Raw genomic sequence first — 24,881 nt, forward strand, 5'->3', positions numbered from 1 at the left:
AAACAACTCTAAAGTATGCCAGTGTGGCATTTTTTTTTGTAAAGAGGAAGTTCCATAGAAAGATGTGTACAGTTCTTTGGGGAGAAGAAAGGAGTTGTAGCCTTACAAGCTTGTGAACCCCAGAGATCTACAAGGGAGGGAATTCCCTATCCACAGATATGGTTAAACTCCTTTTTCTCTCACAAGTAGATGCTGTTTCAAGTAGTATTAACTTGCCTATGGACTTCCACTGGGACATCTGAATCTCAGTGTATTACCAACAATTCAAAATGGGTATAAAACACTGTCATTCTGATGTGGTAGATATTTCACACTGTGTATGACTGCATAAAGTGAAATGAGAGTGGATAGTCAAGTTACTTCTGCCTGTGAAAGCAAAGAGATCAGATCCTACTGTTTTTCATTTGGCCCCTAGTTTACCTGTGTTCTTTCAAAATGAGGCCTGTAAAGCTTGGCCTCTGTTCCATTTGACTTCTGTTCTACAAATGTAACTTTCCCCTTCTTTATTAAGGTGTAGAATGTCATAGAAAAAGCTAGATTTAAATACAGATTTAAATAGAGAGAAGAATCACATACCAAATTCCCTAAAACAATTAAACTACCTTCTCCAAAAGAAAGTGTTTTCTAAAGACTGTATAAAAATAATTTGTTTAGATACCTTGGAGCATTAACAGCCCCAGAATACACTATAAACTAAAAGATGTGAGTTTATTACTAAACTTTAAATTCCCCAAAGAAAGTCTAGCAGAGGCTAAGAGAAGTGAAAGACATTTTTCTGGAGGGAGGAAATATCAGGGTATATTGCTCTTGGATGCAGCACCATTATTATGTAATTCCCAGAGCAGCTTTGCCATCAGCCTAACCCTTCCTGTCAGCTAGAGGTTAGTTGCTGCAGTAGACATCTACATTAAATAAGGTTGGGAAAAGGGGAGAAAAGAAAAAAATGAAGACTTGTAGAAAGTCCTATAAAATGGAGTTGTAAAGTACATGTTGTAAATCTATCTAACCTGGCCTCCCTAGTCAGAGATCCTGCTTTGGGGAAAAGGGGCCAGATGCCATTGCTAAGTTTAATGGTTCCCCTTTTTATTTATCTGCAGCAAGAGAGGAAACAACATTAAAGCTCATAACTAATAGTCTCCCTTTCTCCCTCACACACAGCAGGCACATGCACTTTTATTTATTGGAGGTGGATTCCTTTTGGAGAGCATTAAGGAAGCATTTTTCCTCAAGTGAAATCACACTGGGCATTTAAAAAGTATCTTACTATACTTCTATTCATCATAAAACATTTAATTTTAAAGAAAAATGCATACAAAGTAAAATACAAAGTTAAAAACTGAGTTTGGAAATGAACACCGGACCCAACTGGCATAGTGATATGATACTCTGGTATCCAAGTAACTTAAAATTAAGCTGATGACAAGCTACCATAGTTGCAGTTACACAGAAAATATCTGCCTACCTATGTGGTCGTGTTCTGCAGCAAGAACAGGTGCAGACTAGCAGGGATGGTTCTAGGGGGGCAGGACACAGTGGTATGGTCACATGCCCCTTTAACAGTGTAGCTCACCAGACAGTGGCTGCATGTAGTGGCTTCACAGGGTGCTGGGCTTGCTGGCAGTAACAGGTCCCTGCTGCCTGTTCCCTCCCATAGATTTCCTCCACTGGGCCAGGGGCTCTAGCTATGGGAAGTGGCTATGTGGTCTACCAGGCTGAGCGACATCAGTGGGCCCCTTTCACCTTCCAGGGCCTTCTCCTGTCCAGTTGAGGACACTTGGGAGAGCCAGGAAGGGAGCAGTTGCTAGAAGTGGGGATCTGCCCACCAACACTGCTGTCTCAAGCTGAGCCCAGCACCACATGCAGCCACTCTCTGTAGACCCCAGGTGGAGCAGTGCACAAGTAGCCTGGGGTTTCCTTCACCCTCAGCTGGGGACTCAACATCCTGCCTCCATAGCATGATCTGCTTGCTGGGGTGGGGGGAGGAGACAGAGCTAATTATATCCCTCACAACCCCCTTTTTGAAATCCTAGATACACCCATGGAGACTGGTATCTTTAATATCACTCCGAGGAAGTTGTTGCCAATTACTTTGGGAAATTTTTTAATCATTGTGAATATCTTGCCTGTCAAGTAATGGGGAACATATGACAAACAGTGGTCCTAGACAATAAAAAGATTTGCAAACTATGATAGAATTTTAAGGGGAAACCAGAGTTAAGTTTTCATATCAGAGGTAGTTGTGAAACAATTGTGTGTAAGAGTATGCCAGTCCATTCAAAAGTATCTACCCTTCTAAATTCAAGGGTTGTAAGTGGGTAGTGAATAATACGTTAATGCTATATTCTAATATATGCCTATTACTGCTACAGATGAAAAAAGGAAACATAGTTTAAAGCATTATAAAACAACAGCTTTTTCTCTGTTGCTTGTTTGAGAACAGCTAGAGAGAACTCAGTTCCTACAGCTTAAAGAATTGCAGTAACCTAGCCTTGAAAAGACAGGCAACCCCAAGCAAGGCCCTTATCCAGTTTGTTTGTTGTTGGGATTTTTTTAAATAATGAAAGGTATTCTAGCAAGAAGAGAAAGATACATCGTGTTCACGACACCTAGTCTGTTCTGATGACAACATAATATTCATGCATTTAATGCTTGAAGATGCACTTAGATCTGGTGTCCTATGGGATCATTCAGCTCCATTTAAAAGGAACTAACATAATTTCTATTTTATCTAGATTGTTATCCATTGTATTAAGTCCTGTTAACAGTTGATTAAAGACAAAATTGCCAGCTGATGTAATTCAATCGCAATAATGAAATCCAAATGCTATCCACATAATGATGAAAACATGAGTTATATGCTTCTGCACAATACATTGTTGCAACCTGATTCTGGATGATTTACCTCTGCAAAGTAGTATTTGCATCACAGTGAATAGTAAAATACTAATAATAAATACACTAAAGCAAAAATAAGTTGATGCAGACAAATCATAAAATAAAATGATCCAAACCATCATCAAGCTAAGATGATACAGACTATGGCTGAGCATTCTCTGATAGCTCAGTTGTTGACTTCATAAATATAATCAATTAAAACTGAAATAAAATCTTAATTATTTGCAATCAGATATTGTTATGCGTATCTAAAATCTTATGTCCTTTCCAAAAAGTAGGTCACTAAGTGCTTAGAACAAATCTTGATTGGGAGAAACTTAGAGAGGACATTTTTGTTGATTGAAGTGATTCTCTTCACCAACCTGTAATGATTTAGGCAAAGCAAGCCTACTTCAAACCTACTGTAGCTGAACTGGAATATTTCATAAGAGCAAAATTTTGCTACACAGATCTATATTTGAATGTAAAACAACATTTCCAATACACTGGATAGGAAGCAAAAATGTAGAGCCAATTGGGCATTAGATATATCCCCAGCTGATGAGGAAAATTTATTTGGCAAAACTATTAGATCCTATTTAAAATTTCATGGAGCAGTATAATAAATGTGATATGATCAGCATGATTTTATCTGAATTGTTGCCAGTATAAATACCTTCTACAGCCAGGTGGTATTAATATCAAAAGCCATCTCAAACTTAAGCCCTCAGAATCTGAACAAAGTCTTTCATCACAACCACCATATAATTCAGAAGAGTGCTTTTATGTCCCTATAGATCTAGGACAGGTAAATAAAAAAAGGATATGAAGAAAATTAGTCAGACTGCAGTTGGAGTACTGTGTCCAGTTTTGGGCGCCATACTTCAAGAAGGAAGTTGATAGATTCGAGAAGGTCCAGAGGAGGACCACTCATATGGTTAGGGGATTACAAGACAAGCCCTATCTGGAGAGACTGAGGGACCTGGACCTCTTCAGCCTCCGCAAGAGAAAGCTAAGAGGTGATCTTGTGGCCACCTACAAATTCATTAGGGGCGCAGCAAGGGATCGGAGACACTCTGTTCACCAGGGCGCCTCTTGGGGTAACAAGGAACAATGGTCACAAACTGAGAGAGAGCAGATTTAGGCTAGATATCAGGAAAAACTTCAGGGTAAGAGTGGCCAAAATTTGGAATGGGCTTCTAAGGGAGGTGGTGCTCTCCCCTACCTTGGGGGTCTCTAAGAGAAGGCTGGATAGGCATCTGGGGGATGCCTGGGCAGGGGGTTGGACTCGATGATCTGTTGAGGTCCCCTTCCAACCCTAGCATCCATAAATCTATGAAAGTTTCCAGCAGATTGGGTTGAATCCCAGATGTATGTGGGGGTTTACAAATGCATGAGACTTAGTGCCAAATTCATACCTACTGTAACTGTTGTCCTGTGGGGCCAGGCCAACTCTCAGGATCTCAAAATCACACTGTTAAATGGGAGGGTGCGACACAATTGCACATATACACACACTAAAAACAAATAAGGCACATACACCCCCACGACCAACTCAGACGCACATACATCCTGAATTATCAGCCTAGACGCATGCACATCTATCACCAATTCAAGTGCACATGCGCACATACACACACACACACACACTATACACACTGAAAATTAGACAAAAATCAGTTGACAATACCCACACACTCAATACACATACACGGAACACTAATTTGTATATTACACACACAATGATAGATATATATTTGCCAGCTCACACACACACCACCCACCTACACATACACACAGGTAGTTCCTAACTTGGGTGGTATAGTGTGTGTGTGTGTGTGTGTGTGCTTGGGGTACCTATGTTTGGGATGCTTGGTAACTAAAGAGCAAGTGGCAGAGATCAGGAAAAAGGCAGTAGGAATGAGGCAATAGCAAAGAAATAGGGGTTTGCAGGCAGAGGGGAGCTCAGGATGGCTGGAGCCACAGGAGCATGGGACAGGTGTTGGAGGTGGTGGTGAGCCGGAAGCAGGAGAGGGAGAAATGAGACAGAAGTCAGAGGATTGAGGAGCAGAGATTGGAGCAGAGCTGGAATGGTAGTAAAGCAAAACCCAACTCAGGGAACCAAATAACAGTTTTATGAAATGAACACTGTACAGCTTGGTTCCCACACACGCTCACATAAGCACTCCCATACATACTCACACAATGGTAGCAGGAGAAGGATTGAAGTCCAGGTAGGGAAGAGAAACAGAGTCCAAGTCCTTGGTTGAAGAGAGAGTTGGGGGTGATTGCTACCTATCCAGGCTGGGAGGGGGGCCTCGATGGCCAGTCAGGATCTTTCTCCAGTAGGTGTTGTCCAGAGTGGGGGTCGCTGGCAGGGCCTCTGGGTAGATAGGTGGTGTGGCATGGTGCTGGTCCAGATGGAGATGGTGTCCCAAGGAGTCAGTCTTCATTACCCCTTTTTATGGGGAGACTACCTCTGATCTCCTATGGGGAGGGCCTGGCCAGGTAATGTCAGCCCTGTTCCAGAGGGCTCCAGGTGTTCTTACTGAGCATGTGCAGCCTTGACACAATGGTGGGTTACCTCATCTTTTGTTTCTTGAATGCTGAGGGTCGTTCCAAGGGCTGGGTCGTTGGTCCAGGTGTTGGTTTTGATGGTGGGGTTATTTAGTAGGGGGCCCTGCTATCATTGTGTTTCACTCATTCATTCACTCTTTTGTTTCAGGCATTCAAGGAAAACCAATTTACATAAGAGGGGTAGGTATAAGTCATAGTTGCAACATATTGTATAGGGCAGGGGACACAAGGTGAAGGCTTGACATACAAAATGGAAACTTGACATGACTTTACAGACACAGGCCTAAACAATACAGTGTTAATATGAAACAATAAAAATTAATGCAAAAAATGATAGGAATACAATATAAAACAGTAATAATCAATACAAACATAATGGGACACTATTTACAATATTAAAAAGGGGCTTATTACAATAATAGCATACAAGAACTTAGCTTACCTAGTACTACTTGTAATCACTTACAAGGGATAGCGAGAAAGTCAGAAATAGGGGAAGGGGAGGGAATGTATTTCAAAATTTAAAAAAAGGAAAATCTGGGGGTTTTGCTACAACTTCATTGAGCCAACTGAATGTTATAGTGGTTAAATTTGGCCCCTGGTCTCTATCCTCATCAGATTAAATCAGAGAGACTAATGTGATACATGGAGGGACAGCAGTGCACAGAAAGCAAGGGAATAACACTGTCATGGGACTCAGTGTAAAAGAAATGATTAAGGAGAGACCTGGGAGTGGTAACATGGTTTAGCTGGCAGGAAGAGGGAAACTGTTCCAAATGTGTGGGGGTAGCATGAAATGAGATGCAAAGCCAAGCGTGGGAAGAGACAAAGGGAACAGTTAAGGGAGAGGGTTGAGGGGAACATATGGAGTGAGAAGAAGAATAGGATAAAATTAGAATTGAAATGTAGGTAGGTGTGAAATTGTGAGGAGCTTTAAAAGTTGGGATAAAATCTTGAACTTTATGCTGTAAAACAGGAAGCTAATAAAGGGATTCAAGGACAGGGAGGCAGTTGGAATGATAGATGCGGGCAACAATGTTTAGCATAGACATCTCACTAAACCTGGAGTAGGGAATGATGAGATTTGGAGAAAGCAGAGGAGGAGAAAATGAGAAAGGACAAAGTAGATGTAGGTGATAAGTCAGGTGAGCTAAACCTGGATGACCAGTGGTATGGTAGAAGTGTTAGTGATGCTAAAGGCAGTAATAATTTTTTTAAAACAGGGGGAGGGGAGTTCCAGTCTAGGCACTTTGTATGAACACCTGAGTCAGTTTTTTTCTAGTTACTCGCAGGTGGCCATATTGACTGTCTGCACTTGAGCAGTCAATCCAGGGGATAGTTGCACATGTTGGAGCTTGCAGCTTATTTAAAAACAAACTGAGCTTGCACCTGTTCCATGAGGGGAGAAATAATATACCCAAGTGCCTGACACTGATCCCTGAACAGTCCTATGTTAATCCAGCTCTAGAGAGAAAGAAATTATATAAAACTCCTAAATCTATAAAAATTGCTCTATAGCTGTGCCGTTTGGAAGAGCAGAGGACAAGTAGATTGCATAGCACCAAAACAGCCATACCTGCAGGACAGCCAGGAGGGAAAGTAATTATGAAACTTATTGATTCCTTCATTTAAAGTCCATCACAAGCTAGTCATTATGTTTCCAAGAAACATTATATAGTTGCAATCCTGCTACAGGCAATTTGTTTAAATGTAGGGTCATCAAACTTCCGTTTTGTTTGGAGAGGTTTGTCAGTTTGCATCTTTGGATTGACTGCTGAGGGAAGATTTGCTGTTTCGATACCACAACGGCAGTGGATAAGCACCAAGTTTAAAGACACTTTCCTGTCCCTGTCCATAATGTTATAGTCAGAATCATTTTATAAAGACATACAGTCTGATTTGAAGATTCATTACTGAAAGCTTATAAATCTGATCATTAACTCCCCCTTTGGCATGCTGCTTTTATTTTGGTTGGTTAGTCTGTGCGTGGGGGTTATGGGGGGGGTTGTGACCTTGGGTTTTGGTGCAGTGAGTCAACCAATATCCTGTAGCATATATTGAACAATACTTAGAGCCAGTAGCAGTAGTTTGGTGACTTGTCTCCAGCAAAAGAAAACTGAAAGCACACGCTGTGCTGAAGTTATTGGTAAAATACTGTCTATGCAACAAGCTGTCCTGTTGTGCTGCATTTACCTCCCTTTGCCAATTGATTTTTAGAAGACACGTATTCCCAGCTGGGGTGTTTATTACAAAAGGCATGGAGATTACATCATTTTACTCTTTTTTGTTTGTTACATTTTTCCTTCTTTTTGTTTGTATATCCAACCAAGTTTAATAAAATGACGTTGTTAAAAAGCAGGACCACAATTCTAGTTCTTTGTAGGCAAAAACATCCTTTAACTTTAATAGCATATTATCTGTACCAAAGATTTTACCCTGTTGCTATCTATTTAAGTACATCTAAATTCATTATTCAAGTGCAGGTACAGCATATACTAGAGGCAGGTCTTGATCTGGTACTGTGCTGTCTCAGAAGATGGATTAGAAACATAAAAAGCTAATAACACTAAAGTTTTCCCTGTCTGGGTTATCTTTTTTTACATTAATTATACAGTGGAGACCTCTTAAATGAGTAACCTTGGTGAAGAACATGTATCTCTTCCATAGGCAGGATTAGGAGGGTGTGAAGAGGGTTCATTTCCTAGGTATTCATTTAGAGTTAAGAGATTTCATCACAGATTCAGAAGAAAGATAAATTAGTACACCAAGAGAAGCAATTTCACTCAATTACTTTAACATAATTTTTTGTTTAGCAAACCCATACAAGGATTATTGGCAGCATTTATTCATGTGACCAGTTGTATTCCTTTGCCAAATGATGACTGGAAAAAGTTTCACAGGTGGGCAGAAATGCCACCACCCCTTCTGTAGCAAGGAAGTAGCATCCTTCATCACTCTTTAACTTCCAACTCCGAGGAAAATGCACTATTCTTAGAAATACTGTGAGTGATCCTAGGAGCCTAATCATAGATAAGGGCCAACCTGTGCTAGGTGCTGAACAAACACATAACAGAAAGACAGTCTTTGCCCCAAAGAGCTATCTTTCTAAGTGGATGAGATGTATCCAGTGCTGCATTACTCTGACTGATGTAGTAACATGCTGAGGGAAGGGGAAAAATGAAACCAATTCATAGCTTCCTAAAAGATTTAATCCATTGTTCATCCTTAATGTAACTTCTTTCTATGCTGATTGGATGTGTTTGATACCACTACAACTATGGGCAATACTGACTAAATTATTGGAAACTAATTATTAATCCTTCATAATGATTATGAAATGAACTGGTGTGATTTATTCTTGGTCCCCTTTCAGTGAAGCATGCCAGGTATGTTTAAATGCTTTGTTACACAGAGGTTCAGTTTAGTTCAGCATGAGCTTTAGTGTTTTGTGGAATTTGGCCTTACTTTCACGGTGGGTTTTACTGTTAAGCTATTCTGCCAAAATCTTATTTTTAAAGGGCAGCTTTTGAAGTGTGAAGTAACAGAAATATCCTGCCAGCTAATGTTAATATCCAGCCTAAGGCACTTGGCAGATGTTAAACTTAAGATGGAATTATTCTGTTAATCACATCTTAAATAGTAACCCAGCCACACATTCAGGGAATTGACTGCCAAAAAAATTACACAAAACATGTAATATTTTTGTGGCTGGTTTCCATTATGATGATGTGGCAAGGTTAGGACTGCACTGAGGTTTCAACCAAGCCTTGGTGCAGTCTCTACTAGCCAACAATCAGCTGATTATCAACCAGTTCCAAGGACCACACCAGGATCAGCTAGAGCCCCAGTACTCTCCTGAAGCCAGATAATAATCAGCTGATTGTTGCCACCAGGCTTTCAACTTGCCTGTGCAGGGGGAGCCCAGGATCATGGCCATGATCCCAGGCTCCCCCTGCACTAACAAATAGGGCTCAATTGGGATCTGATCACTGACTCCAAAAAAATAAATAAATCACACCTGCTCCCATGCATGTGTAGTATGGCAAGAGGCATGATTATTGGGATCAGGGACCAAATCTCCCTTTATTTGAACATCTCTCAGTGGCCTAATACCTACAGAAATTGAAAGAAGGACTAAAAGGTTAATTCTGCAGGAAAATGTAGCTTAGGGGTTTTTTTGGCTGTTCCTACTAACTTAAAAGCTAGCTGACTGAATAATCCATGAGAAACTAAATATCTATGAGCAGAGGTCACAAAATTGCTATTGTAAGCAGTTTATTACAATAGTCTGACAGAGTAGGCATAAGTCAGACAAAAGGCCCATTGCTATTTTTCTAGGAACCATCTAGGAACTTATATGGCCCCATCAATGTAGTAGCTAAGTACTTTCCTTTTTTTATTAATGCTCCTTTCAGGTAGTGAAGTATTCTCTTCATTTTACAGAGGAAGAATTAAAGCACAGGGAAGCTAGGTGACTTATTGAAGGCCAAACAAGAAATCTCTGATAAAAAGCCAGATACTCTGCCCCAGCTCTCAGGTTGGTTGTTTAAGCATAAGATCATATTCCTTCTTAGAGTCGAAAGGACATGTGGTAGGTACTGTTCAGACATAAAACAACATGGCTCCCGCCACAAACTACTCCTTCCTGGCTAAGGCAGAAATAAAAAAAGAGTAGGGAGAAAAGGTGCAGAGTATTGTGCTCAGGGTGCTGGGCATGAAAGCTGGGAAGAGGAACTGGCTGCCAGTGACATTATAAGAAAATGAAAAAATATGATTTCTCTGGGGGTTTTGCCTGAATTAAGGGTGTAAGATTGGACCATAAAGTAATGACCATGTTTAAATGTAACCTGTGGTCCATCAAAACAACACATGTACTTTGAACTTACAGTTTAACTTACTTGCAGAAACACGATGGGCACTTCACAGTCATCCAGCTGGTTGGCATGCTGCGTGGAATTGCATCTGGCATGAAGTATCTTTCTGATATGGGCTATGTACATCGAGATCTGGCAGCTCGTAACATTTTGGTCAACAGTAACCTCATGTGTAAAGTCTCCGATTTTGGCCTGTCACGAGTGTTGGAGGATGACCCTGAAGCTGCTTATACAACAAGTGTAAGTTTCTCTTATCTGAACAGTTTACTCAATTGCACCAGCTATAGTTCTGTTCTTCCTGTTTTGATCACATTTGTGCCCCGAGCACCATATAGTTTGAAGTGACTGATTTTTCTTTCATTATCTCTGTGTGTGATTTGGTTATCGGTGTCATTTACTCAATGTAATCATTGTGGGAAGTTTTTAAGTGATATTCAGTCCCAACTTCAAGATTTCTTTCATTCTCTTGCTCCCAACCTCCTTTTCCTCACCCACATCCCAGTACTTATTTGCAAAAAGTTTCTTTAAAAAAGATCTTATGGACTCCTATGAAATGTATTTAATATTTGGTCATTGCTCTCTATGAAAAATCCATTTGAAGATAATTGGATCATAAACTACTAAAGGTCTGAGTGCTCTATAAAAGCTGACTAGTATGTGTGGAGAAGTGAGAGAGGGTCCGAAGGTGGGCAACAAAGATGATCAGTGCAGGTCAAGGCTTGGAAGGCAGGTTATGCGAAGAGAGGCTGAAGGATCTAGGCATGTTCAGCTTATGGAAAAGATGCTTAAGAGGGGACATGATAGTAGTCTTCAAATACTAGAAGGGCTGTCATGGAGAAGAGGGAAAGCACCTTTTCTCTCTTGGTACAGAGAGGATGATGCAAACTAATGGCTTGAAGTTGCAGCAGAGGAAATTTAGATTAGATATTTGGGAAAAAAACTTCTTCACTGTGAGAATACTGAGGCAGTGGAACAGACTACCTAAGGAAGTTTGTAGGCTCTCCATCACTGGAGTTGTTCAAGAAGAGGTTAGACAGCCACAGGTTGAGGATGATCTGCCTATTTTTTAGCATGGGTATTTCTCATGCTTCTGGGCTTCGCTGGTGGCTCCCTCCTCTGTCCCCTGCCTTTTTCTGCTATATATGTAAGGGGGTAAATTTGTAAACCTCCCCAGAGACATTGGGTATTGGCTATAGCCAAGGCTGGGGACTCCAATTGGAGTGTGCCAATTCTCATGCTAGGAGCAAAGCCAGAGATTCTCAGCTAGACGAGCTTAATCTCCACTCAGGGTCAGACTGATTGCCACATTTGGGATCAGGAAGGAATTTTATCTCATGGTCAGATTGGTATAGACTATGGGAGTTTTGCCTTCCTTTGTGGCAGAGGGCATGGCCCTCTACCTGGGACCACTTGAGCTTATATTGACAACATGTATAGAAGCAGGACATAGGCTGCCATGGTTCCCCTGCTTTATCCATGGCAGGTTAGGGTGTTACGGCTAAGCTGTGTTAGGGTTAAGGGTATTTTTATGTAGAGTTTAGATTATGGGCTGGCTTGGATAGGGATGATCCTGCCTCAAGCAGGGGGTTGGACTAGATGACCTCTGGAGGTCCCTTCCAGCTCTACTTCTCTGTGACTATGTTTTTAAATGAACATTGAGTCTGTCAGTATGTTGATTTATTCCATCTTCTTCTGAAAAGCACTTAATAAACTGTTAGGTAAGTAAGAAGGTAGTTATTACTTTTATTCTCAAGTTAGTCCTATATTACCATATTAATAAAAGTGCTTCCTTTTTAACATGAGAAGCTTAGTTCCTTTTGGTCTTTCTAAGTTTAGCTTTGTGGGGTAACCTGCAGTTTGCTGTTAACATCTGGATCCATCAACTCAAATTTACATCACCATACAAGCTTATTAACAGATTTTTCTGTGCTCTTAGTTTGTTTGGTTTGTTTGGAAGTTCTCCACTATTTTCATTGGTGGAATTTTTCATGCATTTCTGTAAAGGGAGAATACATTATTGAAGAAAAAATAAGCATCTATATTTGTACCACAAATAATGGTACACAGTGCTCTGGAAAAATTATCTAAAATCTTCAGACAAGTATAATGCCAGATGTCTGAGCTTGTAGATACTGAGTCCAGAACTCTCATTTAAATTCCATGGCAATTCTGTACCTAGAAGGGCAGGATAAAGCCCCATATTTTATATTAGATATTAAATTATGTTGCTAAAGTTTGCCATCTAGCAGCGTTACCAGATTTGGCAATCATTTTGGGGCGTGCTCATTTATTAGGGATACATTTCTAGGGTCTTTGTAATTCTATCAATGTGCTGCTTGTGTTATTTGTGTTTCTATATGAAGCTGTATCTCTCCCTTCTGCAAGTCCTCACCCCCTATGGAGCTATCTTGCAGGACTCAGTTTTAATGGGGCTGGGTTCCTCCAGTCACCAAATCAGTCATACACACACAAACACATGCAAATTAACATGACATTTCTGACCCAGCTGGGTTGACCAGCATAGACAGGCTGACACCCTTATATGCCAAGAATCAGTTCATCAGAGCAACAATAAACTGCAGTCAGACACAAGCACACAGGTAAACAGAATACCTCTGAATCCAGCTGGGTGTCCAGTTGACACCCTCATGGGCCAGCATTCAATTCATTAGGGCATGTCTGAGCCAAACTGGGTCAATCAGCCTGTACAAGCTGATCCCCTTATGTGTTTCAAACTCAGCACGTCCCAATCTTCTTGTCCTAACTGTCCTAGCAGGGGTAGCCTCTTGATGAGCAGACCCCACAGTATTTCTGGGCTTCACAGGGATCTTTAGCTTAGGTAAAAGAAAAGTTGCCGCAGAGCAAGTGAGGAAGGAGAAGTAGAGAAGGAAAAAATATACCCAGTTACTACCAGTTTGACTATAAAAGTTATATACTGCTAAGTATATGAAATATATAATAGTACTAGTAGTAATAGACATGCAAAGGAAAACAAATACAAACAATTACAATACTACCCTGGTTTCACTAAGTATTTGGTGAAACTTAGCTCAAGCTTAACTAATACAGTTCAGATTCAGAAATCTATGCGTAGAGAGAAAAGAGAAGAGAGAGAGGGCGAGAGCTGGGATCTCACCAGTCCAAGGCACTCGAGTTCCAATGCTGACACTGACAGGTAAAGTTCTTAGCACAATCCTTGAAGGGAGACAATCTGTTTCTTCCAGCTTCTCGAGAACAACAGTGGATGGTGTCAGAGAGATTTCTCCTCTTGAAGCACACCTCGCTGCTTTTTTACAGATTTTTATACCCTCAGTTCAGCTTCTTCAAAGCACTCATTTAATAGTGTAAATAATTGTCTTTTCTATTGACAAGGGGTTATCTGGTTTGGAACATCTCAAGAAACTGATTAACAACCAGGAAAACGTAAGTTTTTAAGGAGTAGCCAGACACTTAGGAGCCAGCTTGAAATTCTTATGGATAGCAGATATAGTGGATGGGATACCTCATTGTATTTTCAGAAACAATAGATAGCTTGCAGCGTCAGGGTTTTGGATTTTTATCTGTTGTGGATAAGCCTCAGCTTAGCATGACTTGTCCAGATCTTACTGGATGGGATTGATTACTTGAAGTGTTCATAAACTTTGTGGGGAGGACTTCCACCAGTCATCCCGGGAAAAGTGTGACAACACTTGTGGTCAGAGCTCCAATGGGCTGGATGCCATGATGAACCCTTAACCATTGTTCAAATGTTGCCCATACCCCCTCTGACTCAGTCTTTTGCCTCAGCATTCCCTAACCTGGCAACTGAGTTTTAGTCAATCAAGTTTAAATAGGCTTCCCATAATGGGACCAGGGAATGTATGGCCCGGGATGCCTATTAAACTTTACTGGTGATTAGTTCTGGTTAGATGAGGTGTGTGTGTGTGGGGGGAGTCCTTTGTAAATCCAGATTAGAATTGGTCTGATAAATGCTGAGCTGGGTGTGTGTAAATGTGGGTTGATTAGCATTTGGAGCACAGATTCCCCATCATGCAGTGCTCCCTTGCTTCTCTGATCCCAGAATTCACTGCAGTCTTTGCTTCGGGCTTTCTGTTCTCCATCTCCCAGGTAAATGAATGGTCATCTGGTTCCATCCCAGATGCAAATGAGACTTAGGCAGTTGCTCCCTTATCTGGAGGGCTTTAGGTGTGTCTCCCACTGTATCTTCATAGTCTTTCATAATCAGTTTTTGTTTAGGTAGGGGAGGGGAAGGGAGGGAAGTGGGGGGAACTCTTTGTGAATCAGACAGGCTGCGTCCTGTGCCAGGGTTCCCCAAGAACATGGAGCTGAGAGGTAACAGCAGTCCTGTAGCAAGTGTGGGGCTTGCAGAGCGACCGCCTTCGGCACCAAAGCAAAGGAGCACCCACAGGCACTGCCCAGCCAGGGTGGGACACAGGATGGAGCCATGAGTGGCTTGTTTGGGGAGGCACAGAGATGGAGGAAGGGTGACTCCTGCCGCTGTGTGCACTCCCGAGCAAGCATGGGGTATGTGTGCCCCCTGGATCTGTGCACAGGGCAGGGGTGGGGTGCTTACATGGCCTTTGCCCTGGGCACCAAACTTAGTTGCTACAGCACTGCCATCCAGTAAGAAAAAAAGTTATGACTATGTTCAAGGTTTAAGTCCAGTTATATTAATAGTCAAGTTCATTACATTATCAAAGTGAATTTTGGTTGGCTATGAGGAAGAATAGTTTTCTCTCATAAATCAGCAATTCTTGAACATTGAGAAGACTGTTCAAACCTGACCTATGAATGGGTAAATAAACTGAATCTGCAGTTTAGCTAAATAGTATTCTCAATACAATAAAATTTTCATCTGATTATTAATATAGCATTAATAATCTTAACCAGATACATGAAAGTTTCAAGTAAATGTTAATCTGCACCATAGAAACTAAATTGATTACAGACACCAGGCATAATAAAGCATTCTGCCAGAATACATGGAATTATGAGCTCCCCTCGAAAGGAACAGAGACAGAATGCCAGAAGATTAGCATGAAATAATTTATTTTAACCTATTTTTCTAAAGTACTTTCAATTTAAGAAGTGGTTTGTAACCACAATGTGGAACTCATCTAATGTAACTGTATTGTAATAAGTATTCTATTTGTTCTGGCAAATTCATCATAGGTCCTATAATAGGACCAGGGTTTTTGCAAAACAATAGCTTTTTAAATTTAAACCAAAGAACAGTTATCTGAAAAAAAGGTTTCAGTAATGTCAGCAACATTTTAAAAGACCATCACTATGTAGAACTGCAAGCTAGGAAAAAAAAGAAAAAATAAACAAGGTCAGATATATAGTCTCAGCATTGGGGTTTGTTTTTTTTATTTATTCATTATTTTTATTTTTAAATAATACCACTTCCAGCATTAGGGGTCTGTACAAAAACAAAACAGTGCAAAACTTTATCCCTTTTTCCCATTATAGATGTTTCATTTGTTTAGTTCTCAAACCTCAATTATGTCACATTGAACGTAGAGATGAATGGAGGAATAAATATAGGATGTCTTACTGATTTTACTCTTAAGGACAAGTTAAAATTGGCAAAATAAATAAATTGATCAATTTTTTAACTCTTCAATAACTACCTATTCTGTAAGTGTATAATGAATAGCATCATAGAGTAATTGCTCAGTAGGGGTGTGCAAAGCGGGCTATATTTGATTCAGATTCGGCCCAATTCAGAAGACAGTGATTCGATTCGTTGATTCAGATCACTGTCCCGATTCAATTTGTCCAAATCCAAATCTGAAGATTCGATGCCAATTCAGAGAATCAGCGATTTAGCTATAGACAACAGCTTTAAATGTTTTTTCTACATACCTCAAGGTACCAGGCATGGCACATAAATACTGAGATGGTGGGGCAGATAGAGCATCCCACAGGAGGGTTCCGATTCAATTTGGAGAGATTAAAGGGTCTCCTGATTCAATCTGGATTTGGAGATTAGGCTGCCAAATCAGGTCAAATCTCTGCTGAATCGAGTCAGTGACTGAAGTTTCACACAGCCCTATTGCTCTTGTTTTTAAGGGGTTTTTTTCTATGTGCCCATCTCTTTGGTTATAGCTTGAGCAAGACTTCTTCAGAAGAAAACAAAGATACATTATAGAATCATAGAGGAAAAAATAGGGCTGGAAGAAATCTCAGGGGATCATCTAGTCCAACCCCTTGCTCAAAGCACCTACCTAAATCACCCCTACCTAAATTACTGCAGCCAAGCATTTGTCTTACTCAGCATTGTTCACCTTTCCAGCCCCACAGGCTGAACAAGTGGCACAGAGCCAGTCTGCAGGCCAGATCTGGCACACAGGGTCAGCACATGACTGCAACCCCTGCACAGGGCTGACCATGCACTGGCCCTACCCCCATGCATCAAATCCAGCTGCATAGTGACCCTGCATGTTGGCCCCCCTGCAGACAAGCAATTTAGTTTGCAGGGCCACATCATCCAGCCTATAGGGTTCCCCAGGGGTATGAATATTTGTCAGCAGCAGGGGAACAGCAATTAATGCTGCCACTGCTTCTCCACTACTAGATTTCCAGAACCTCATGGCCTGGAGATTGAGCACCACTGGTCTAACTTGTTCTTAAAAACCCAGTGTTGGAAATTCCACAGTACTCTAGGTAATTTGTTCCAGAGCTTAATCACCAAAAAGTTTTTCCTAATATCCAACTTAAACTTCCATTACTGCAGTTTGAGAGCGCTGTTTCTTGTCCTGTCCCCTCTGAACAAAGGGAATAATCTCTTACCATTATCTTTTTTATAGCCCTTAATGTATTAGAAAACTTATAAAATCCCTCCTCGGTCTTCTCTTCTCTAGGCTCAATAATCACAGAGCTTCCAAACCTTCTTTGTAAATCATGGTTCTGAGATGTTTAATTCCAATTTGTCCACCTCTTTCTTGAAAAGAAGTGCTCAAATATGGATACAACTCCATGTGGGGTATCACCTCACTGAATAGAGCAGAAAAATCACTGCCCATGACTTGCATGCTCCAATCCCATTAGGCTAAGCTGGTATCAGGGTGCCCTATCTCTACTGTAAACACTGAGCTAACTTCAGTCAGCATACAGGAGGACAAGCATCATTGGAATATGTGTACCTGTGACAGGTTGCTGTCTCGGGACCTCTCAGCCAGGCTTTGTCTTTCCCCTGAGCATCTCTCAGCAGCCTAGGCACTTAGGCAGTCTCTCATCCTGCTGCCTTCTTCTGCATAGAAAGCCTCTCAGCCTGCCCCAGTTATGTACAATTCTTCACAAGCCAAAGTAAACAGAAACGTTATCATCTGGGTCCTTGAGATGGGTCCACTTTGGCTTGTCTTCCTCCCCAAGTGGGCTTCCTTCTAGCATAGGGGTTTCCTGCCTCCCCTGCTTCTCTCTCACTCTGCCCCTCGTTCTGCCTGCTGTGATTTTTAATTCCCAGTAAGCCATGCCCTCATTAGCCTTCCCCCAGCTGCAGCCCTTCAGTCTAACTAGCTGCCTTCTCTTAAGAAGACAGGCCACCCTGTTAACGTATCCAGTTGCAGCAAGGTATTATATGTATTTCTTTATTACTTTTCTCAGGCCAAGGATGCATTAGTTCAGGGTAGTGCATCAAATCAATCTCTGGAAAATTCAAAATGGTAAAGGAAGCCAGAATGCTCTGTGATTTTTCCCCTCCCTATTTTTGTGGAGGGGGAAAGTGTTTTTCCCCTTGTCTTTTCTTAAGATGTTTGAACCATGCCTTTATCCTAAAAGGGGTAATGTACCTAATAGCTCAATTTAGGGCATAAGATCAAGATGCATAATGGAAGGACAGGTGTATATTATCTCTGTTGTTGTCTATCACAAAGACTGCAAGATAGAGCCTATAATCATTACAGAGAATGATCTAGACTAAAACAAATGTCACAATGGAGCCAGAGTCTGTGACTATATCCCACAATGCCCTGAGCACCCCTCAACAGAAAATTAACAAAATTATATTAGGGCATTTTTGTGACAGTTTTAGCAGGAATTGCTCTTCTAGCACATGCTTTTGACTAGTTCAGGTGGCATCAAACTGAGCAATTTGAACAGCGTACTTAGTCCAGAGAACACTTCATGATTTATCTGGAGCCAATATATTTTTGCTTAATCAGATAACTTTGGTGCCATCTGTAAATCAGAAAGTGAATTGTTATCACATCACTTGGACTAGCTTTTATAACCCTTATGTCCCTCGATGAATTAACTGCCTTGTATATCCTTATTGACCTATTCAGCCTGCCTTCGTCTCTCTCAGTAGTGCCTTCCTCCCTAGACTTTGTATTTAATTTCCCTTCTATTTGTACTTCATTTTCCCTTCTATTTAGAATGCCTTCTTTCTGCATAGCATCTGACAGTCAGCCATCACCTATGAAAGCTTATACCTCTCTGAACTAGTTAGGGTATATGCAAACATGTACCCAGTCTGCACCCAGTCTACAATCACATGGCTTGCTTTAAGCTGCTTGATCGTAGATCAGGAGCAGTGTGTGCAGACATTCATTGGTGCCAGAAGCCACATGGGGAAGCTGGTGTAAATAACTCAGGGTTAGAGGGCGGGAGGGGATCAGGTAGGGCTAGCAGGTCCATGGGGGGATTTGGCAGATCGGGTTAAGCTGGTCAGTCGGTGGGAAGGGTTGTTGGGGAGCTAAAAATACCTCAGTTGGGGGGCCAGGTTGGAAGAGTGCAGCCCTGGGGCTCAGGCAAGCGGCTGGACTTTTCCAGCCCCAGGCTTCACTCCAAACATGTTCAGGTATTCACTAGATTGGGCTAACCTGTTCCTGGTCTAAGTTCATTCACCTCCTCAGGTGAACTGATTTAGATCAAGCCTGCCATTGTTTGCCCAGTTTAACCTTCCCAAATGTCTGCACAGATCAGCATTTAGATCAACTTAACCCTAGTTAGGTTGATCTAAATGTACCATCTGCACGCACTTTCAGTCTCTAAGATGTCACCCTGGCCGGTCTTTTATGTATACCAGCAAGATACATGAAGCAATATTTTATATTGGGGTTATACAGCTTATTCCACTGGATAGTGATTCATATCAGATTAGTCAGGGCCATGTATAAAGACCAGCAGGTATAAGAGAACTCTCTTGAAGTTTTCTGTCCCCTAAGCAAGTGTTCATGTTAATTCAAGGGAAGATGATCCCCAAATGGAAGGTCTACATTCCCTCTCAAAGCTGTGCCTGAACATCTCACCACATGTATTTCTTCTGATCCTCCTTTGATTGCCTATGAGAATGCAAAAGATAGAAATAGATCATTAAGTCATTTTACAGCACCTAACTAGACAAGTAAGAAGTGATTTCCTGACCTTATTCAACTTCAGGAGGAAACCAATTTCTGCCAAATGTATGAGTTCACCAATTCGGATTGCAAAACTTTAACATAGCAGTATGGTTCTTGAAAAAAAAAATATGAGCCCATTATTTTACATACCACAAGTCATAAACATGTTCCTGTGAGCCAAGAAAATATCCACTAATAGAATCTACTGGCACCTTGGAGGAACTTTTTTGCATAAATTTCACAGAAAACAAATAGACCAAAATTTCTTCCAGTTGCATAAAGTAGGGTGCTTCTTTCAGGCTGTTTTATTCATAGCCTCAAGGTCAAAACAATCTGAGCATATCTGTCAGCTCCCAGCAGTATTCTGGGAGTACTTGTGGACATCCACTGTACTCCAGTCCACATGTTACTAGATCTGTTAAAGCAGCATATAATCTATTGAATTCCACATAAGATTTTTTCCCACTTAAAGGTTAAACATAGTGCTTTAGGTGATTTTACAAAGACTTTCTGCTCCTAGAATTCATGTTACTTTATTTCCCTTCTACAGAGGTTACCTTTCTAACAGCCAGGTACCCACAGGGTATGCGGTACTCCATATAAGAATCTAGCTGTGTACTCCACAGTGATATTGTTCTGTGAATCTTTCCTTTATTGGTGACCAAGCACAATATGCCTTTCCAATATTTCTAGGAAATACTGCCTCCTCCTTTCTGGCTTAACCCCTGTGCTAAAAAGAAACAAGTGTCACAAAAAGATTACTGTTTACACAGCAATCTTTTTTAGGTAGCTAAAAAGACCCAAGCCAATCATAAGCCATAAAGTCCTTTTTTCTGCAGTACAGAAGACAGTGGTGACGTAAACTACTTAAAGGTATGTAAATATCTTGTTTTTGATCAGACAAATCAAAGATTAGAGAGTTCTCATATACTACATCAAAAACAAGCTGCATCAGCCAAAGAAACATGCAAAGCAAAACAAATCCATTTATCATAAGCATCCCCATTTTTCCTCCAGGTATCATCTAATCCACATTAGATACAGTCTTATGCTAGAGGGTGTTGAAGTCCACAACAGAGTCTTGGTTTGCTTTCCTAATATCATCCAATGTATGTTTCCCTTTCCACTCAGTAGTCTAGCTTTTTTGGATTCTCACTGTAGTCGCATCCTTCTGATGTGGCTTAACAGACAACTCTTTACAGGGGAAACTAATTATTTTGGTTTAGCAGTATATTTAATTTTCCCAAAATGCATGTCTGCCATTCCATATTACCCACATCTAACTCTGCATAATGTAACTTTAAAAAAGGAGTTCTTCTATCAGGCTTGTCTAACATACAGCCCATGGGCCACCATGCGGCCCACCAAGGCATTTTCTATGGCTTGCAGTGCTGTAATGGAAAACACTGTTTACTCTCATTCCCACATCTTGTCCCTCCTCCAACCCCTCAGCAGATTCCTAATGGTTGCTGAAGGGCTGGGGAAGGGACAAGGTTCCCACATGCACCATGTCAGCTTGACATTGCTGACACGTGGGAAGAGGAGCGTAGACCCAGCCCACCTCCTCCCATCCCCAGCACTATGTGGGGAAGCCACCGCTTCCTGGCCCAAGTGACTCGCTGCTCCCCACCCGCAGGTGAGAGGCAGCCCGGCTTGGCAGCCCGGCCCTGGGTCACTGGCGGAGGCAGAGCGGTATGGCAGGTGCCTCCTCCCGCCAGGCTGTTGGTATTGGCCGCACTGTGCGGGGCGACTCCAGGCTCAGTTAGAGCCTGCACTCGCTGCACCCCGAGGTGCAGCCCAGCCCTGGCCCCAGCCCCAGCCCTGGCCCCGGCTCCAGCTCCAGCTCCCTCCAGCCTGGCATGGAACGGCAATGCAGACCCACAGAGGCGGCACAGCAGCCGGGCTCACCCTCATTGTCTGTCTCTGCCGCCTCCTGCCTGGCCAGGGTACCTCAGGTAGGGCCAGACCAAAAAAACCCGCAGCCTTGACTTGTAAAATGTTGACGTGCCAGTGGCAGACAGTGGGGAAGCCATGAGGGGCTCTGTCCTTGAGGCAGCACAGCCCTGGCCTTTCCCCTGAAGTCTGCCCCGAGGCACATGTGCCAAGAAAAATGCCTTTGTGTGCTATGCTCTGGCACCCATGGAAGGGGTTGCCTACCTCTGAACCTCTGGATTTGGTCCCAGAAGGAGCATTGGCACACCCCAGTCAAAGTTCCTACCCTCGGCTGTAGCCAACACCCAGTACCTCTTAGGAAGACTTAAAAACAGCCTGGCACATATAGCAGAAAGTGGAAGGGTGGTGGTGGGGGCAACCAGCAAAGCCCAGAAGCATGAGAAGTACCCATAGTAGAACATAGGCATAGCTATGCCTAGATCAGGAGTAGGCAAAATATGGCCCACGAGCTGTATCCAGCCCACCAATTGATCCTATCTGGCTCACCACCAGGAGCCTGAGGAGCAAGGGTAGTGCCCTGTGTTGCTCCACTCTGCCTCAAATAATTGCCCACCCCAGTCTAGATCAGTGGTTCTCACACTTTCTTGTACCAGGACCCATTTGTAAACATAGATGGTCAATCCCGACCCAGTGTCCCTCACTGCTCCTACCTCCAGACCCCAGTGCCCCAGTGTGTAGGGCATGGAGGGGCCCCAAGTAGCCCCTTGCAGGCTGGAACTCTGCCAGCCCACAAGAGAAAAGCCACAGTTATATGTTTTTCTCCTTTAAAGGAGAACCCATTTTTCAAGTTTGCTTGTGACCCTTTCATATATTCTTGAGACCTACTTTTGGGTCGCGACCCATGTTTTGAGAAACGCTGGCCTAGATCATGCCCAACCAGTGCTGTCCAACATGTTTTTGAATACCTCCAATGATGGAGAGTCCACAACTTCCCTAGGCAGTCTGTTCCACTCCCTCGCTGTTCTAACCTCTGTGTACAGAGGGCTGGTACTGGAAATACAACGAGGTTTTCAGGCTCTGTTCTGTGCCTTGTCAGTTAACACATGGACAAAAGGAAAAGGGGAAGAGGTTTTCTCTTTAATTTCTACCTCCTCCCATTGGCAAGAAGCTGTTGGAAATTTCTTCCCAAGGTCTTGTTGGACTGGTGGTAGGATGCCTGCTGCCTTATGGAGTACAGGTGAGGTACTCCCATGGAACAAGTAGGCGCCCAGTCCCTTTCCAAATCTGGCATTGGCAGTTTGTCTGAAGTTACATGGTGAGTCTGTGGTAGAGCTGGAAATGTAGTTCAGCTTGCCTGACTCCCAGTCTTGGTGCTGAATCCATAGGCCACAGTTGCAGCAAGAGTAATGATTTCTGATTCCTTTCTGATTGCTAAACTAACTTGCCACTCCCTGCTTTCCTGGGTGTGTTTGTACAGCAAGCTTCAACCAGCACGGACGAGTGATTAATGAGCTATCTATTGCCTGTAAAGCATGGTGTTCAGAAAAGAGAACAAACACAACAGTAGTTCATCTTCCTTCTGCTTCATCCTCTTCAGTGCAGTAGCTGTTGTACTATGAGATAAGTTATCAGATCTTTGGACAAAGTACAAACAAGAGAGGCTTTTGCCAGATCAGCTGTTGTTTCCATTTCCCCCTTTCCTCTCTATTTCTCTGAGCTATAACATGGTAGGGCTGGTTGTGTTGTGGTTGCCACCAACCTGACCTTAGACCAGGTGACCTGTTTTCAGCCTGGTGACTCAGCTAAGCTAGTCTCCAAGACTATTTTGGGAGGGTTATTTTAATCAATGCCTAGTCTGCTGCTTTGCAGCTGGGTATGCCAATGAAAGTTCACCCCACTAATCCAGCCTTGAGCACAGCAAGCCAAGCACAAGGCAGAGTGGTAAAGACCATAAAGGGTATACCAGCTTCAGAGCAATGATGCCCTTTTCTTGGGGGCCCTCTGCCTCTTTAACCAGCAGGTAGTGTATTGCTGATAAAAGGGATAAGATGGGGTAACATTGGATATGATAGCGGTGAATGAAGAGGCATGTAAGCATCTTTCACTGGGCCAGATAAATCTAAATTCTACCCCTGCTGGTCATTGAGGTCCAACCACTTTCATCCAGACGATGCTTCTGTTTCTCTTTCTGAGGGATTGGAGGTTCAACTTGTTTCTACTTGTTAAAGATGTGGTACTAACAAATTATTAATTCAATAAAAATAAATCTTCTTGAAGATTATTCTCAAAAATGCCCATATTTTGTTGCTTTGATTAGTTTCCTCTCTGGCTGATAACTTTTCCACATTTGATCTGTCGACTTCCATTATGCTTCTTTCATTCATTGAGAAGTGAGTAGAAGCAAAAGTGTTTATTTTAGTCAAGAGTTTGGTATTATTTCTTTGTTGCTTTTTATATTGTTTTTATTTTGGATTTTAAACCACATTTCTAGACCCATTTCATTGTCACTTCCTGCAACTTCACTGGTGTCAGAGGTCACGTGACATCACTCCCTGATGTGATACCACTTCCTGTGAGGTCTTTGAATATGGCTCACCAGCCCACTGGGTGATAAAAAGTCCATGATCCAGCCCCACATTCAAAAAGGTTGGACACCCCTATTCTATATCTGTGCTAAGATGTGGAGACCAAAACTGAACACAGTATTAAAGGTGTGGATGCACCAGAGATTTATAAAGAGGCATAATGGTGCTTTCTAACATTCCTAACATCTTGTTTGCTGCTTTGATGGCTGTTGAGCACTGAACTGATATTTTTAGTGAACTGTCCACAATGATTCCACTAATGTGGAAACAGGTAACGTAGAGTCCATCATAGTGCAGGTATAGTTTGTGTTGTTTTTTGCCCATGTGCATCCCTTTATGCTTAACTACATTGAATTTCATCTGCCAGTTAGTTCCCCATTCACTCGATAGTGCCAGATCCTTCTGTAGTTCCTCAAAGTCCTCCTTGGTCTTTACTACTTTGCATATTTTTGTGTTATCCACACATTTGGTCACCTAACTATTCACCCCCTTTTCCACATCATTTATGAACATGTTAAACAGCGCTGGTACCAATGCTGATTCCTGGGAACCCCACTGTTTACTTCTTTCTATCCCCAAAACTGACCATTTATATTCACTCTTCGTTTTATATCGTCAAGATAATTTCTAATCAATTAATGGACCTTCCCTGTAATCCCATGACTACCTAACTTCATCAAAAACCTCTGATGGGGTACCTTGTCAAAGGCTTTTTTTTAAAGTCCATTGTCAAC

The 24,881-nt window shown here is 42.0% G+C and overlaps 1 protein-coding gene across 1 annotated transcript in view; it reads left to right on the forward strand.

The window, feature by feature from the left end:
- The window catches only part of EPHA6 (EPH receptor A6), a 973,304-nt gene that overhangs the window by 833,588 nt on the left and 114,835 nt on the right, over positions 1–24,881 (forward strand). Inside the window, exon 15 of the mRNA XM_090058840.1 lies at positions 10,356–10,565. Within this exon, the coding sequence (XP_089914966.1) occupies positions 10,356–10,565 (210 nt within the window). The remainder of the gene's footprint in view (positions 1–10,355; positions 10,566–24,881) is intronic.

This window comes from Crocodylus siamensis, chromosome 1 (genome assembly GCF_052110815.1).
Source record: "Crocodylus siamensis isolate JL-2025a chromosome 1, ASM5211081v1, whole genome shotgun sequence".
Classification (NCBI taxonomy): domain Eukaryota; kingdom Metazoa; phylum Chordata; order Crocodylia; family Crocodylidae; genus Crocodylus; species Crocodylus siamensis.